The sequence below is a fragment of the Sebastes umbrosus genome, chromosome 9 (genome assembly GCF_015220745.1).
Source record: "Sebastes umbrosus isolate fSebUmb1 chromosome 9, fSebUmb1.pri, whole genome shotgun sequence".
NCBI classification, from domain to species: domain Eukaryota; kingdom Metazoa; phylum Chordata; class Actinopteri; order Perciformes; family Sebastidae; genus Sebastes; species Sebastes umbrosus.
Window position 1 is genome coordinate 730,198 of NC_051277.1, and position 15,000 is coordinate 745,197.

Here is a 15,000-nt window from a genome sequence, read left to right on the forward strand (position 1 = left end):
ATCTCCCGCTGCTTCCTCTCCTCGGCCATCTTGTCTAAACTGTGTGTTGCGCTCCATTTAAAGCTCTTTAATTCTTCCTTTCTGCGTGATGGATTCAGCAGCATATTCATGTGTTTCACTCAGCGATGCTAATGAAGGTCACTTTCTATGGATTCAAGGAAAAATGGTTCATCACGCCGCCTTGTTTTACATAAAAGTGCATGTGTGCATTTTTTTAGTGTGCAGAAGACTGAATCTAGTTCAGTGGAGAAATGAGCAGAAGCTTCCGTCAGAGCAGCGTTAACAGAGATGTTACTGGAATACCTAATTACTGACCTTCATCACTGGTACTGTGTACTCAGTAAACACACTCAGGTCCATTATAGACGTCCGGACGGTTAACACACAGAATATCAACAGCAGACGACATGCTGATGAGGATAAATAATAATAATCCTAAAACGTCAACGGTGACATCGTTTAATGTGTTTATTCTCACAAAACTCTACAATACATAATGACATGAAAAACATCTTCAAAATACAATTAAAATATCAAAACTATATAACCAGCCTGTCCCTTGTCACTGCAGTAAAGATTTCATTATTATAAATTATCATCAGACTAAATATGAAGTTAATATTCTCTTATCAAAGCAACCAGACTTTTACCTCGCTGATCGTCATTCAGACTCGACAGAAACAAAATGAAACGCATCAAATTAAAAAAACACGGCTGTTTTTTCATTATTACATCTTTGCAGTTAATTTGGACATAAAGTTTTCAAGGATTTATTCCACCGTCGGAACCGACCGTCAGACTGGTTTTACCGTTGGACCGTCAGACTGGTTTTACCGTTGGACCGACAGACTGGTTTTACCGTTGGACCGTCAGACTGGTTTTACCGTTGGACCGTCAGACTGGTTTTACCGTTGGACCGTCAGACTGGTTTTACCGTTGGACCGTCAGACTGGTTTTACCGTTGGACCGACAGACTGGTTTTACCGTTGGACCGTCAGACTGGTTTTATCGTTGGACCTTCAGACTGGTTTTATTGACTTTTATTCCCAACGGTAGCAGAGACCATCCAACCACGCTCGGAGCCTCATCCTCTTGGCTCTTCCTTCTTGTTGTATGTCCTCCCCCTTCATCAAAAGTCTTCTGGATCAATGATCCTCCGTCCGTGAACGCCGGCGGTCGGCAGGTTTTCTCCTCCAGCTGTAGAGGAGGAGTCTGTGTGGTCGTCGAGGTCCGCTGCCTCTCTACAGGTTCAGGGTTGAGACGAGGTAACAGAAAATAGGGCAGCGAGGAACGCCGGGGTGCGCGGTCAGACGGCAGATGGTGGCCATTTTGTCCTCCGCAGGGCGCCGTTCTAGAACAAGAGGGACGTCCAAAGGTGGCGTCGGGCGGCTGGGCGGGGGCTGAGGTGGAGGTTGTTCTGGATGTTGGTTGGTCTTTACTTCCCTCCCCTCTGATCTGCTCTACTTTCCCATGATGCAATCTGCTGAGATGGCACTTCTATTTCCAGCAAACACACACACACGAGTAGAAAAGGGGGGCAGAGGAAACGGGGATTGTGCAGAGTGTGATTGTGTGTTTTTGGCGTGCTGGAGGTGACAGACAGTCAGGAGAGGGACCGGGACCATTTGATCCGCTTCATTTCTCTCTTCATGTATATATAGATGTGATTTATTTCCTAATGCTCACACAGCAAACAGCCGAGCAGGCTGCGAGCAGGAAGCAGTTATTAATACCACAAACACAGATTTAACTGTGAGGCCGCTGCAGGTCTCAGGTAGAGACCCATCTCAATATCTGGCAAATGGAAATGTTTGTTCTTTGTGCTTCTGTATTATTATTTGTTGGGGATCCTGGCGGTACAACGGTGAAACCCACGTCTGTCTGACGTCTTTACATCACCAACCAACATCTTCTAAAGAAAGCTGAAGCGTTGTGGATCTTTCATTTGCTTTTCCAACCTCCAGTCCCAGTTAGCGTTCACAGAGCAGCTGTTTCACCGACTGTTTTTCACTGGGAACCAGCTCGTAGCTAAAAACATAAAAAAATACTCATTCATCAGCTCATCCATGTGAAAAATATACTTTTCATTTTCAGCCAAACTTAGCCCAGTTTGAACCCAGACACTGAGATGTTATCTGACCTGCCCGGTCGCACTGAATAACGTATAAATGACACGGTAATTTGCAGTCATTTTGCACGCAATGAGTACGCCGTTCTAGCTTTTGGCGTGTCATTTGTACGTCATGTAGTCTGTACTGACTGCAATGTAAACACATCCGTGTAAATATGCTTCTCTCAGAGCTACTGACGTAGAATACAGAGTGGGAAAGACTTGGAGACCGCTGTTCATGTCCCAAAGTGTTGTTGAGTTATTTTGAAGATACGTTAGCGGCGTGTTATTACAGCATCATCCAGCGCATTCATACAGCAGTTCGTCAAATAGTCACAAAAGTCAATATATTGATTTACAGTGTACATAGAAAGGAATGTCACATTTTTTAACATGATGTCCGCATGAAATCTATTCGTATGGAAATCCACGTAATTGTGAACCGGGAAGTATAAAGAGCGGTGTTCGTGTTTCTGGACATTCATTATGTGTTTCTGGACATTCGTCACGTGTCGTTGGACATTCGTAGGAAAATGCACAAAACTGAGGAGTATCTTTTTGTAAGATATTGTACGAACTGTTGTGTGAATAGACGTTGGCTGCTGAGAGGCTGTGAAATCTGAAATATATCGGCTCCATTGTGGTAAAATCACACCCAGAAGATGCTCAGTGAGTAAACATGGACGTAGTGAAAAGAAGAACGGCTCCACTGACAGTTTGGTGGTTTAAAACCACTCAGTGGCATTACGTAACGCCTCTGGACTAGAGACAGGAAGTGCGAGTACTGAGAGTCCAGTTTTTAACTGTGCATTTGAATGTGTTTACCTGGACAGCCGCCTGTCGCCTGAAGCACCGGGGATCTGCTTCTTTTGATGCCTCTACAGCACATTGTGTCCACACAGTTTAAAGGACAGCTCCGCTGTGGGTTGAGTTTTTGTACATTTTCCATCTGTGTGACATTAAGTCTGCCGGTTCCTACCTGCACAATCACAGATATTTATAAATCCGCTCAGCTCGGACTGTAAACAGCAGAGGAAGCGACCGGTGACGCATCATCATGCAGTACATTTACATAAACAGAAACACAAGTATGAGGATGCAGCCTGATAACCAGGAGGCTGCTGGTTTGAATCCCTGCACAGTGAACTGTTTCTGTGAGGCGACAGTCAAGACAAGTCAGCGAATCTGCTGCTGCAAAAAAAGCTGCTTATAAAAAGTGAGAGATAAAGGCATTAAAACCAGGAAGGGGCTCCAGCCCAGTCTGCTTCTGTGTGATGAGCGCTGATCTGCTGGTTTCACTGGTTCAGGGTCCTGACAGCACCCAGTTGCCATGGTGACGGAGTATCTGCCGAGCCAGGGATGCTGCTCTTTATCAGCGCGGGCCGGTCGGTCAGCTGCCTGTCTGTGTGTGTGTGTCTGTGTGTGTGTGTGTGTGTGTGTGTGTGATTGAAGTGTTTGACCGAGCATTGTGTTCCTTTTGAATTAGAACACCGTTTGTTTGGCAGCTCTCGCTGTATTTGCACATTGTGTGTGTGTGTGTGTGTGTGTGTGTGTGAGCGGCGTCCCTGCAGCGCCATAGGGAGGCTAATTGTATTCTAATTACAAAAACCATCAAACGACGCGAGTCGGACAGCTACCTTCCAGCAGCAGGAACACAGGAAATGGAGCAGTAAAGTTGTGCGTTCAGCCGGCTGCGTTTATTCAGACTACGTTCTTCATGACAGAAAGAACCAAACACACGCTGGACAAACTATTATAAACATAAAGTCCAATCTCATCTGGAGTCATATGAGACGAGATATCATGAAAGATGCAGAGTTATATTTAAAAAATACTAAAATTCACATGACTATATAAACTGTATAACTTAAAGGGAACCAAACAATATACCTAATTTAAATATGCTTTATTTATAGTTTTGGGGCATTTTATTATTAAGACATGAGGGTAGAAAGATGAACGTGAACCAGGGACGTTGCACTCCATGACTGGAGCCTTAAAACCCTTATCTGAAATATTTAATGTGATCTTAAGTATTGAATTTGACGGTTCTTTGTATGTATGTTTACAGTATATCTAATAAAATGTATGAAGGACAAAACCTGTCTAAATAAATAAACACATAGGTAAATAAATAGATAGATTGATAAATGACTTACTAACTAAATAATGATGCCAAATGTACCAAAAATTATATTAAAATTAAATGTAGCCATTAATTAATTGATAACATATGTCATAAATTGATATTTTGTTTTTAATTTGCTTCTTTATTTATTTAGCTTTGTAATAATTCCCCTATCTACGCTTTCTCTACTGTTATTTTCTTCCCATTTATTTATTATACATACTTTTATTAACTTTTAAATGTGTTTTTGCATTTATTTTTAATTTATTTAAAACCATACTTGAAATATTTAATGTAATCTAAAGAATAAAATGCCAAAATAAAAAATAAATAATTGAATGAATGACTCGATAAATAGATAAACGTGCCATTAAATATACCAAACATTATATTAAAAATAAATATTTGCATTAATTAATTGATAAAAAGTGACAGAAATTTATATTTTTTGTATTAATTTATTTACCTTTGTATTAATTCCCTTATCTATCTACTCTTCTATTTAATTTTCCTAATTAATTTTTATTAACTTTTAAATTTATTTTTGCATTTATTTTTAAATGTATTAATTCATTATTTAAATGTATGTATTTAAACATACGCGCACAGATGGAGGCTAAAAGAGTTTTTAATATTATGCATTTTATTTGAAAATATTAAGTCCTTGTGTTGCAGGTTTTTATGCACCCAGACATGTCCGATGTTTTCTCTGTTTTGAAGACTTACTTAATTTTAAGTGTATTTTTTATGGTTAAAACTTGAAGCTTTCCGGCTGGTGTGGAAACTTCTATCAGTCATTGTATTACTTATTACATCTGATCACGTCTCGTCAGCTTCAGCAGATTAGACGGCCTTTACTAACCGATAGTGAAATACTTCATCACGTCATTTGTTCTTTTAATGTTGCTCATTAATTTGCCTCCTCAGATTTGTGTGTGTGACGCGGCGTTGGGTGTTTGGTCAGAGATTGATGTTTGTTAAATAAAAGATGATAAAAGATGAGATGAGATGATCTGATGATGTAAAATGAAATAAGATGACATGAAAGCAGCGGTGAGATGAAACAAACGACGGATTCTTTTGGTTTTTAGGAGCAAAAACTAAACTGAGAAATGAAATCAGTGAGTTTGAGAACTTTGTGATGAAAGTTTTGAGAAGTGTTTGTTCCCGTCGTCGTGTCTAAATGACTTCTTTGAAAGTTATTTTTATTTCTCCTTGATGTCTTTAATCATTTAAAGCGCTTCATCTGCATCACATCAAACCGGGACGGGTTTCTAATAAAACCTTCTCGTATGTTAAATTTAACTTAAAGTGTCATTTTGAGTTTTTAAATGTGTTCCTCTCCGTGTGCCAATCACAGCCCCCCCACCGCCGAGTGACCTTCTCCACGGCCAACCAGGCGCAGGAACTGCAGGACGCGTCCCAGCACAGCTACTACGACAGCGGCCTGGAGGAGTCGGAGACGCCCAGCTCCAAGTCGTCGTCGGGGCCGCGGATCGGGCCCCTGGCGCTGCCGGAGGACCACTACGAGCGGACCACGCCCGACGGCAGCATCGGCGAGATGGAGCACCCGGAGAACGGTAAGACCAGGTGGACTTTCCCCTCCCTCTACTTCCTCTTTTCACCTCCGCCATCCATCCATCCACATGCACACACACACACACTGGAGAACCAATAAACACTGGCTGGCTTTCACACACAACACACACACACACACACACACACACACACACACGTATGTCACAACGCGGCGCGTCAGCAGGAATATTAATGTTGTATTTTTAATCAGACTCCCACAATTCCCTGCGCGGCGGCGTATACCTTCGTTAAAGAGGTGTGTGACCTCACAGCAGCACAACACAATCAATATGCAACATAATCAACTCCCACGGCTTAACGAATTAACATCCCAATTATGTAAATCATACTGAGTCCAACCTTCCATCAGCTCCACTTATAGATCCACCGAGGCAGCGCTGCTCCGTTTGCTCTAGTTAGCATTGTGTCAGCCTGTCATCTTCATGTTAGCATGTTGCTTTTATCTGTCTTTCCCTGTTTATCAGCTACAGGACAGCAGCTTTTAGAACGGGTAGGACTCGAACAGGTGGATGAACGGTAGCCAGGTAGCTGGAGCCGGTTAGCAGAGAGATGATGATGCTGACGGTCTAAACACACACGTCTTCTCTGCTCTGAACGTCTTCTCTACTCTGAACGTCTTCTCAGCTCCGAACGTCTTCTCAGCTCCGAACGTCTTCTCTGCTCCGAACGTCTTCTCTGCTCCGAACGTCTTCTCAGCTCTGAACGTCTTCTCAGCTCCGAACGTCTTCTCTGCTCCGAACGTCTTCTCTGCTCTGAACGTCTTCTCAGCTCCGAACGTCTTCTCAGCTCCGAACGTCTTCTCAGCTCTGAACGTCTTCTCTGCTCTGAACGTCTTCTCAGCTCTGAACGTCTTCTCTGCTCTGAACGTCTTCTCAGCTCTGAACGTCTTCTCTGCTCTGAACGTCTTCTCTGCTCTGAACGTCTTCTCAGCTCTGAACGTCTTCTCAGCTCCGAACGTCTTCTCAGCTCCGAACGTCTTCTCTGCTCTGAACGTCTTCTCAGCTCCGAACGTCTTCTCTGCTCTGAACGTCTTCTCAGCTCCGAACGTCTTCTCTGCTCTGAACGTCTTCTCAGCTCTGAACGTCTTCTCAGCTCTGAACGTCTTCTCTGCTCTGAACGTCTTCTCTGCTCTGAACGTCTTCTCTGCTCTGAACGTCTTCTCTGCTCTGAACGTCTTCTCTGCTCTGAACGTCTTCTCAGCTCTGAACGTCTTCTCAGCTCTGAACGTCTTCTCAGCTCCGAACGTCTTCTCAGCTCCGAACGTCTTCTCTGCTCTGAACGTCTTCTCTGCTCTGAACGTCTTCTCTGCTCTGAACGTCTCATAATGCTGACATGACTTAGCATGGTGACTCTTAACCGTTCTGCCTGTTTCAAAACGTGTCCTACTCAGTACAGTATATAATACTGCACTTTGCTAAAAGGTGTAAATTATGCTAATGATGCGTCATGTCACAGATTTACCATCATACAACACATATAAACATGTTTTTACTTTTGAGTTTGAAAAACCTTTATTTTCCTCGTACTGCCTGAATATCTGAATATGCCTGTATTCACTCTCTGTCTGAAACGCTCCGTTTTAGTGCATTTCAATGGAAATGCAACAGAATTGTGTTGCTATAGGCAACAGCATGGGTCCATGTTTACTTCCTGTCAGCTGATGTTATTCTAATCCACTGCAACAGGAAATAAACTGTGATGTTTAAAACCGTGTAATGATCTAAATATTGTATATTTGTGACATCACAAATGGACAGAAATCCTGATTACGGGCTGTGTGTGTGTTTCTCTGTATATTGAGTGTTTTGATAGTTTAACAGTATTTATATAGAACTTAAACCTGCTTTATAATATAAAAGACATGAAAATCTCACTTTTTACAATAAAGGACCTTTAAACCGCCGCAGCATATCTGAAAAGCCTTTTTTGCGTTTTTAAATAATAATAATAAAAAAAATCATAAACCAGTACATACTCAGAACACTACATCTTTCCAAACGTCTTTGAATATAAGGCTAAATAAGGCTAGTAAATAAAGAAAAATGATCTTTTATCTTTTCAGATACAGTCCTCACATTTAGTTTAATTTGTTTTTAAATGTTTTCAGTAACATTTCTTATGTTCTTCAGACGTGTGTGGTTTTATTGTACAGCTCCTTAAACTGAGTGAGTGACAGTCGAGGCCTCCTCTGTTGTGGAAGTAGCCTACGCTGCTATTATACTGTCTGAATGACATCATGATGTACAGTAGATGATTGAATGACATCATGATGTACAGTAGATGATTGAATGACATCATGATGTACAGTAGATGATTGAATGACATCATGATGTACAGTAGATGATTAAATGACATCATGATGTACAGTAGATGATTGAATGACATCATGATGTACAGTAGATGATTGAATGACATCATGATGTACAGTAGATGATTGAATGACATCATGATGTACAGTAGATGATTGAATGACATCATGATGTACAGTAGATGATTGAATGACATCATGATGTACAGTAGATGATTAAATGACATCATGATGTACAGTAGATGATTGAATGACATCATGACGTACAGTAGATGATTGAATGACATCATGATGTACAGTAGATGATTGAATGACATCATGATGTACAGTAGATGATTGAATGACATCATGATGTACAGTAGATGATTGAATGACATCATGATGTACAGTAGATGATTGAATGACATCATGATGTACAGTAGATGATTAAATGACATCATGATGTACAGTAGATGATTGAATGACATCATGACGTACAGTAGATGATTGAATGACATCATGACGTACAGTAGATGATTGAATGACATCATGATGTACAGTAGATGATTGAATGACATCATGATGTACAGTAGATGATTGAATGACATCATGATGTACAGTAGATGATTGAATGACATCATGATGTACAGTAGATGATTAAATGACATCATGATGTACAGTAGATGATTGAATGACATCATGATGTACAGTAGATGATTAAATGACATCATGATGTACAGTAGATGATTGAATGACATCATGATGTACAGTAGATGATTGAATGACATCATGATGTACAGTAGATGATTGAATGACATCATGATGTACAGTAGATGATTGAATGACATCATGACGTACAGTAGATGATTGAATGACATCATGATGTACAGTAGATGATTGAATGACATCATGATGTACAGTAGATGATTGCTTTTTATAGTGTTTTATTTTTAAAGCTCAGTTTCCCACCGGCATAAATAATAAAGAACTTCATTTACCTGCTTTCAGGAGCCAAATGATTCATTAGACACGCATCTAAAAACACTCCACCGCCCTTTCTTTTCTTACTTATGCCACCGCTCATTGTTCTGCTCCGGCTGTTAACGCCTCGTTACCACTGATAGCAATTAAGCTAACGGAAGGGAAATAGTTGAAAACTGGCAAAAAATGGAAAGTAGAGAGAGAAGAGGAGAAGAGGAGAGAGAGAGAGAGAGAGAGAGAGAGAGAGAGAGAGAGAGAGAGAGAGAGACGTTCAGTGTAAATGTCATCCATGTCTTCTTTTGTAAGGACCGTCTCTCTCTCTCTCTCTCTCTCTCTCTCTCTCGCTCTCTCTCTCTCTCTCTCTCAACCCACAGGTCGTACGTATGCCATCTGTAAACACAATTATTCACAGCTGCTCGCACGCCCACAGGCTACTACCACCCTGTGAGTGTGTGTGAGAGCGTGTGAGTGTGTGTGAGATAGCGATAGAGTGCAGGAGAGTGTGTAAGTGGCTGTATCTCCTCGTACACAGTGGAATGAGGTCAGGGTGTGTGTGTGTGTGTGTGTGTGTGTGTGCGCGTGTGTGTGTGTGTGTGTGTGTGTGTGTGTGTGTGTGTGTGTGTGTGTGTGTGTGTGTGTGCGTGTGTGTGTGTGTGGTGATGGTAGCGTTGTACAATCTTCCACTTTGATGGTCAAACATGTTTTAGCTGCAGGTATTTTCCCAAGGAAGTGTGTGTGTTTTAGTGTGTGTGCTCGTGCGTGTGTGTGTGTGTGTGTGTGTGTGTGTGTGTGTGTGTGCACGTGCGTGTGCATGTGTGTGTGTGTGTGTGTGTGTGTTGTACCAGCGGAGTGAGGTCAACAGATTACAGCTCATCTTCTGAGGATTAACCCTCCACTTCAGATACACTTCACTCTCTTCATTTTCTCTTTTTTTCTCTGTCTGATTCAAAACATAAACCTTTATTGTTAAAATAATCCAAACACAGTTTCCCAGTTCATAATAATAATAATAATAATAATAATGTCGTTACAAAAGAAGTTACTTGTTTTGTCCTTTTCCCCTCATCTTTCCCCTCCCTGCTGCGTCCAACCAAACCCCGCTCAACATTCAGTTGATTCTAGTCTGCGTCTGAATATCTTTGACAATACAATAGGAGTGAATACACTCCACACTCAAAACACAGAGTTCGCATATCAGCTGGGCATAATTATTAGTTCATATAATAATGTATTAAAATCCTAAAGATTACTTTTGTTCTTACTTTGTCCTTTTCTTTCCATCTTTTTTTTTTAATCCCTGCTGCGTCCAACCAAACCCCACTCAGAAGTCAATTGATTTTATTCTGCATCTGAATATCTTTGACTCAATACTTTATTTTAGTACATCATATGCAGCTGCGTATAATTAATACTTCATAATAATAATGTAGTTGTTTTTTTTTACCTTTTATTTTGGTCCTTTTCTTTCCATCTCTTCCCTCCCTGCTGCATCAAACCTCATTCAACATTCAATTGATTTCAGTGTGCGTTTGAATATCTTTGAAACAATACTTTATATTGAGTAAATGGCATGCAGCTGGGCATAATTAATCATTCATAGTAATAATATACAGTAGTTTAGAAAAAATCCTAAAGATTACTCTTTCCATCGTTTTGTAATCTACCAACCAAACCCCGTTCAAAATTCAGTTAATTTTATTCTGCATTTGAATATCTTTGACTCAATACTTTATTTTTAGTACATCATATGCAGCTGCGTATAATTAATACTTCATAATAATAATACAGTTTAAAAAAATCCTAAAGATTACTCTTTCTTTGGGCGGCTGTGGCTCAGAGGGTAGAGCAGGTTGTCCACTAATCGGAAGGTCGGTGGTTCGATCCCCGGCTGCTCCGGGTCACATGTCGATGTGTCCTTGAGCAAGACACTTAACCCAAAATTGCTCCTGAAGGCAGAGCCATCGGTGTGTGAATGAGTATTTAGATTAGATCCTGATGGCAAAGTTGGCACCTTAGTAGCCTCTGATATCAGTGTATGAATGTGTGTGTGAATGAGTGAATGCTGACATGTAGTGTAAAGAGCTTTGAGAGGTCGGAAGACTAGAAAAGCGCTATATAAGTCCAAGTCCATTTACCATCTTTCCACCGTTTTGTAATCCACCGACCAAACCCTGTTCAAAATTCAATTCATTTTAGCCTGCATTTGAATATCTTTGACACAGTACTTTATTTTTAGTATATCATATGCAGCCAGGCATAATTAATAGTTCATAATAATAATGTAGTTTAATATAAATCCTAGAGATGCTTTTCCCTCTTTCCCCTCCCTGCTGCGTCCAACCGAACCCCGTTCAGAGTTCAGTTGATTCTAGTCTGCGTCTGAATATCTTTGACACAATACTTTATTTTGTCTTCTTTTAGGAGCGAACACTGAAAACACAGAGATAGAACATCGTATGCAGCTGGGCGTAATTAAATTTTAACATTAAATGGTTAATCAAGCAGCGATTATTGCGATAATTAACCAAACAGCAGAATGTGTTTTTCCTAATGAGTTTTGTGCCTCGGCTCCGTTTGGCTTCATCTCTGCAGGTTTGTTCTGTCTCTTTAGCAGGCTCTTTAGTTCTTTCCTTGTGTTTTCCTGCGCTGCAGACCGTATCGATCACCGTGACTGATTGTTGATCGGTCAGATCTCAAGTGCTTCAGACAGATTGATGAAGAGCTGCAGGAACAAACTGACTGGCCTCCAACACATCCTCTCTCTGTTCCCTCTTTAGTCTGGTTTGAACAGTTGATTTACCCTCCGCTGTTAGATGTGTTTCCAGTTAGTCACATTTGCATTTGATTGCTACTTTCTGCACATAAAAACATTCAACTCATCCTTCTGAAAAGCAATATCCTGCGTTGTCACGAAAATGACATTAGCTGCTTCCAAACATAGTGCCTGTGTTATTTCTTTATTTTAAAGTTAGATAAAAAATGCAGCCGTTAGAATATATACGATTTAACAAATTGTGCTTCAGTTATGGTGGAAGATCCTCGATGGCAGCATCACGTGACACCGTGCACTATGCTCGGTTGCTATTTGTGGAGATGCATTTGCACTTAAACAACAGCTGAAGTGGTCCGTGAGAGTTGGGTCTTAATGCATCTCGCTTGCGTTTCCAACCTGCTTTTATAGGTGGATTATCCACTTATAGTACTGTACTGTAATCTGGACATAATCCAGGTATAATCTGGATGCTCAGGACATGTGACTCAGTGTTCACGCAGACTGTTGTTCCGTGTCTACAGCGCTGTACTGTAACACAGAGCTGGAAGAGAAATCTGCACGCAGGTCACATTTCCATCGGCTGCAATCCGTCTTGTTGTCCTTATGAAACGTGTCTGCAACAGTTTATCGCTCCGCCATCATGTTCATGTGTTCCTGAGATAAAGAGGAGCGGAGATGTTGGCTGCGTTCGTTGCCACAGTAAACAAAAGGTTGCTGACATTTAGCTGAACTTCAAAAATGGTTTCTAGTAAAGAAGAACATTCAAATGTCTGCAACTTCAAAGTAAAAGCTCGGCGGTTTCATCTGCTTTTTAATCTTCTTACAAATCCAGTTGCACTCGTAACAGATCATTTCCCTTCTTTTAATGTGACTTTTGGAAGATTTCATAAGGAAAAAAGAAAAAAAACACTGGATTAAAGGCCGGGCCATTATTATTTAGCATTTTTTAGGTTTTTATATAATTCTGTAGCTTCCCAGTGATGTTCTTTATGTATTCATATCCTATACCACGTTCATTCAAAACTTCTACATGTACAGTATTTACAGTATACATCCTTATAGTCAGTGTATTAATGTGACAATTTTTGGCGTTTTGAAAAGGGTCCCTTGACCTCTGACCTTCAGATGTGTGAATCTCAATTCATTTTGTTCTGACATGTCTTTATTTCTCTTTTCAAACATATTCAAAAGTTAACGTGATAATAACGTGTGAACACTCATTTCTTTAACGCATTAACACATTTTGAGATTTTAATTTAATTAATTTAAATCTGACGGGTAGTCGATATTTCGGAGGGTGTAGCGGGCTCAGTTTTAAAGCTGCTGAAGATACTGGCATCATATGAAACTAAATCTAAGGAATCCATTGATGTCAGACCAGCTGGTCATGAAGGAGGTTAAATAACGCTCCAAACTTACACTAAATGTTGGAGAGGAAAAACTGGCATGGTCATTTTCAAAGGGGTCCCTTGACCTCTGACCTCCAGATGTGTGAATGTAAATGGGTTCTATGGGTACCCACGAGTCTCCCCTTTACAGACATGCCCACTTTATGATCATCACATGCAGTTTGGGGCAAGTCATAGTCAAGTCAGCACACTGACACACTGACAGCTGTTGTTGCCTGTTGGGCTGCAGTTTGACATGTTATGATTGGAGCATATTGTTTTATGCTAAATGCAGTACCTGTGAGGGTTTCTGGATCAATATCTGTCATTGATAATTGATTTGCAATAATAAATATATACATACATTTACATAAAGCAGCATATTAGTCCACTCCCATGTTGATAAAAGGATTAAATACTTGACTAATCTCCCTTTAAGGTACATTTAGAACAGATGTGCGATTTATTTGCAATTAATCGTGATTAACTTTGAATCGATTGACAGAAATGATATATTTGTGTTTTTAAAGATCTTCAGTATGAGCCGATGGGCTTGTAGAGAGTTTAGAGAGTATAGAGACTAACACATTGTTGTTTTTGGTATTCTATAAAACCTCCATCTCTAACCTTGAAGACGTGTGTATGTTTTGGGGTGTGTTTGCCCATGTGTCAGGTGTCTCAGCCATCACACTAGTCGTGTTTGCTGTTTGCTCGTCCTGCCGCCGCCCCGCTGAGCCCCAAACTGTCCTCACAGACAACACAAACATGTTTTCTGTGGTTTGTTCTGCAGAGTTGAGAGCAGAGACGGAGCTCGGTGTGGTGAGATCTCTATCATTTCAGTCCTCCTCCTCCTCCTCTCTGTTTCATCCTGCTCTCTGTCCTGTAAATGGACAGATAATGGACGTTAATTCCATCAGGCCGTCTTCACTCTGCTAATGCACCCACTTCCTGTCTGGTGATGGACGGATGGAGAGAGAGGAGTAAAACCAAAACCGAGAGAGAGTGAAGGATGGAGGGGAGGGGAGGGGAGGATGCAGTTTTGTGGGATTTGATTGCATGTTGTGTGTTTGTGGTGAAGGATGGAGTGATGGAGAGAGAGAGAGGAAGGAGAGAAGGAAGTGAAGAGAAAGGTAGGAAATAGGAGAGAGAGAGAGAGAGAGAGAGAGAGAGAGAGAGATAGAGAGAGAGAGAGAGGAATCTGCTGCCTGACATCGCTGGTTGCTGGATAACAAGCTGATTTATGAAGTGTGCATGTGTGTGTGTGTGGTGCACTCATCTCTCTAGATGAAACCACATGCAAACATGCTGTATTTAGGCACTCACACATGCACACACATGCACGCCCTCAACCTCTTTATCTGCTGATTGCATCAGTATGAGAGCTGTAGTAATCGCTGCACACACACACACACACACACACACACACACACACATGCACACACACACACACACACACACACACACACACACACACACACATGCACCAACTAGAGAGAGAGAGAGAGAGAGAGAGAGGCAGCATCAGTGAGGTTTTCTATCTCAGCTCTTAATCAGCCACCAGTTTGATTTCCAGATAAAACCACAGACGGCGTTCAGAGTGCAGGATGACGATGACGTCAGCTCCGCTGCTGCACTTATACGTCCGTTGACACACGTGTGTGTTGTGTGTTGTGTGTTAGATAAGCCCGATGTGATGGAGAGATTATATAAATGGAAGTGTCATCTCCTCATGAG

At 41.1% G+C, this 15,000-nt stretch overlaps 1 protein-coding gene across 1 annotated transcript in view; it reads left to right on the forward strand.

Moving 5' to 3' along the window:
• Positions 1-15,000, forward strand: part of LOC119494667 (protocadherin-1-like) — a 224,879-nt gene that overhangs the window by 92,531 nt on the left and 117,348 nt on the right. Inside the window, 1 exon segment of the mRNA XM_037780722.1 lies at positions 5,599-5,818. Within this exon segment, the coding sequence (XP_037636650.1) occupies positions 5,599-5,818 (220 nt within the window).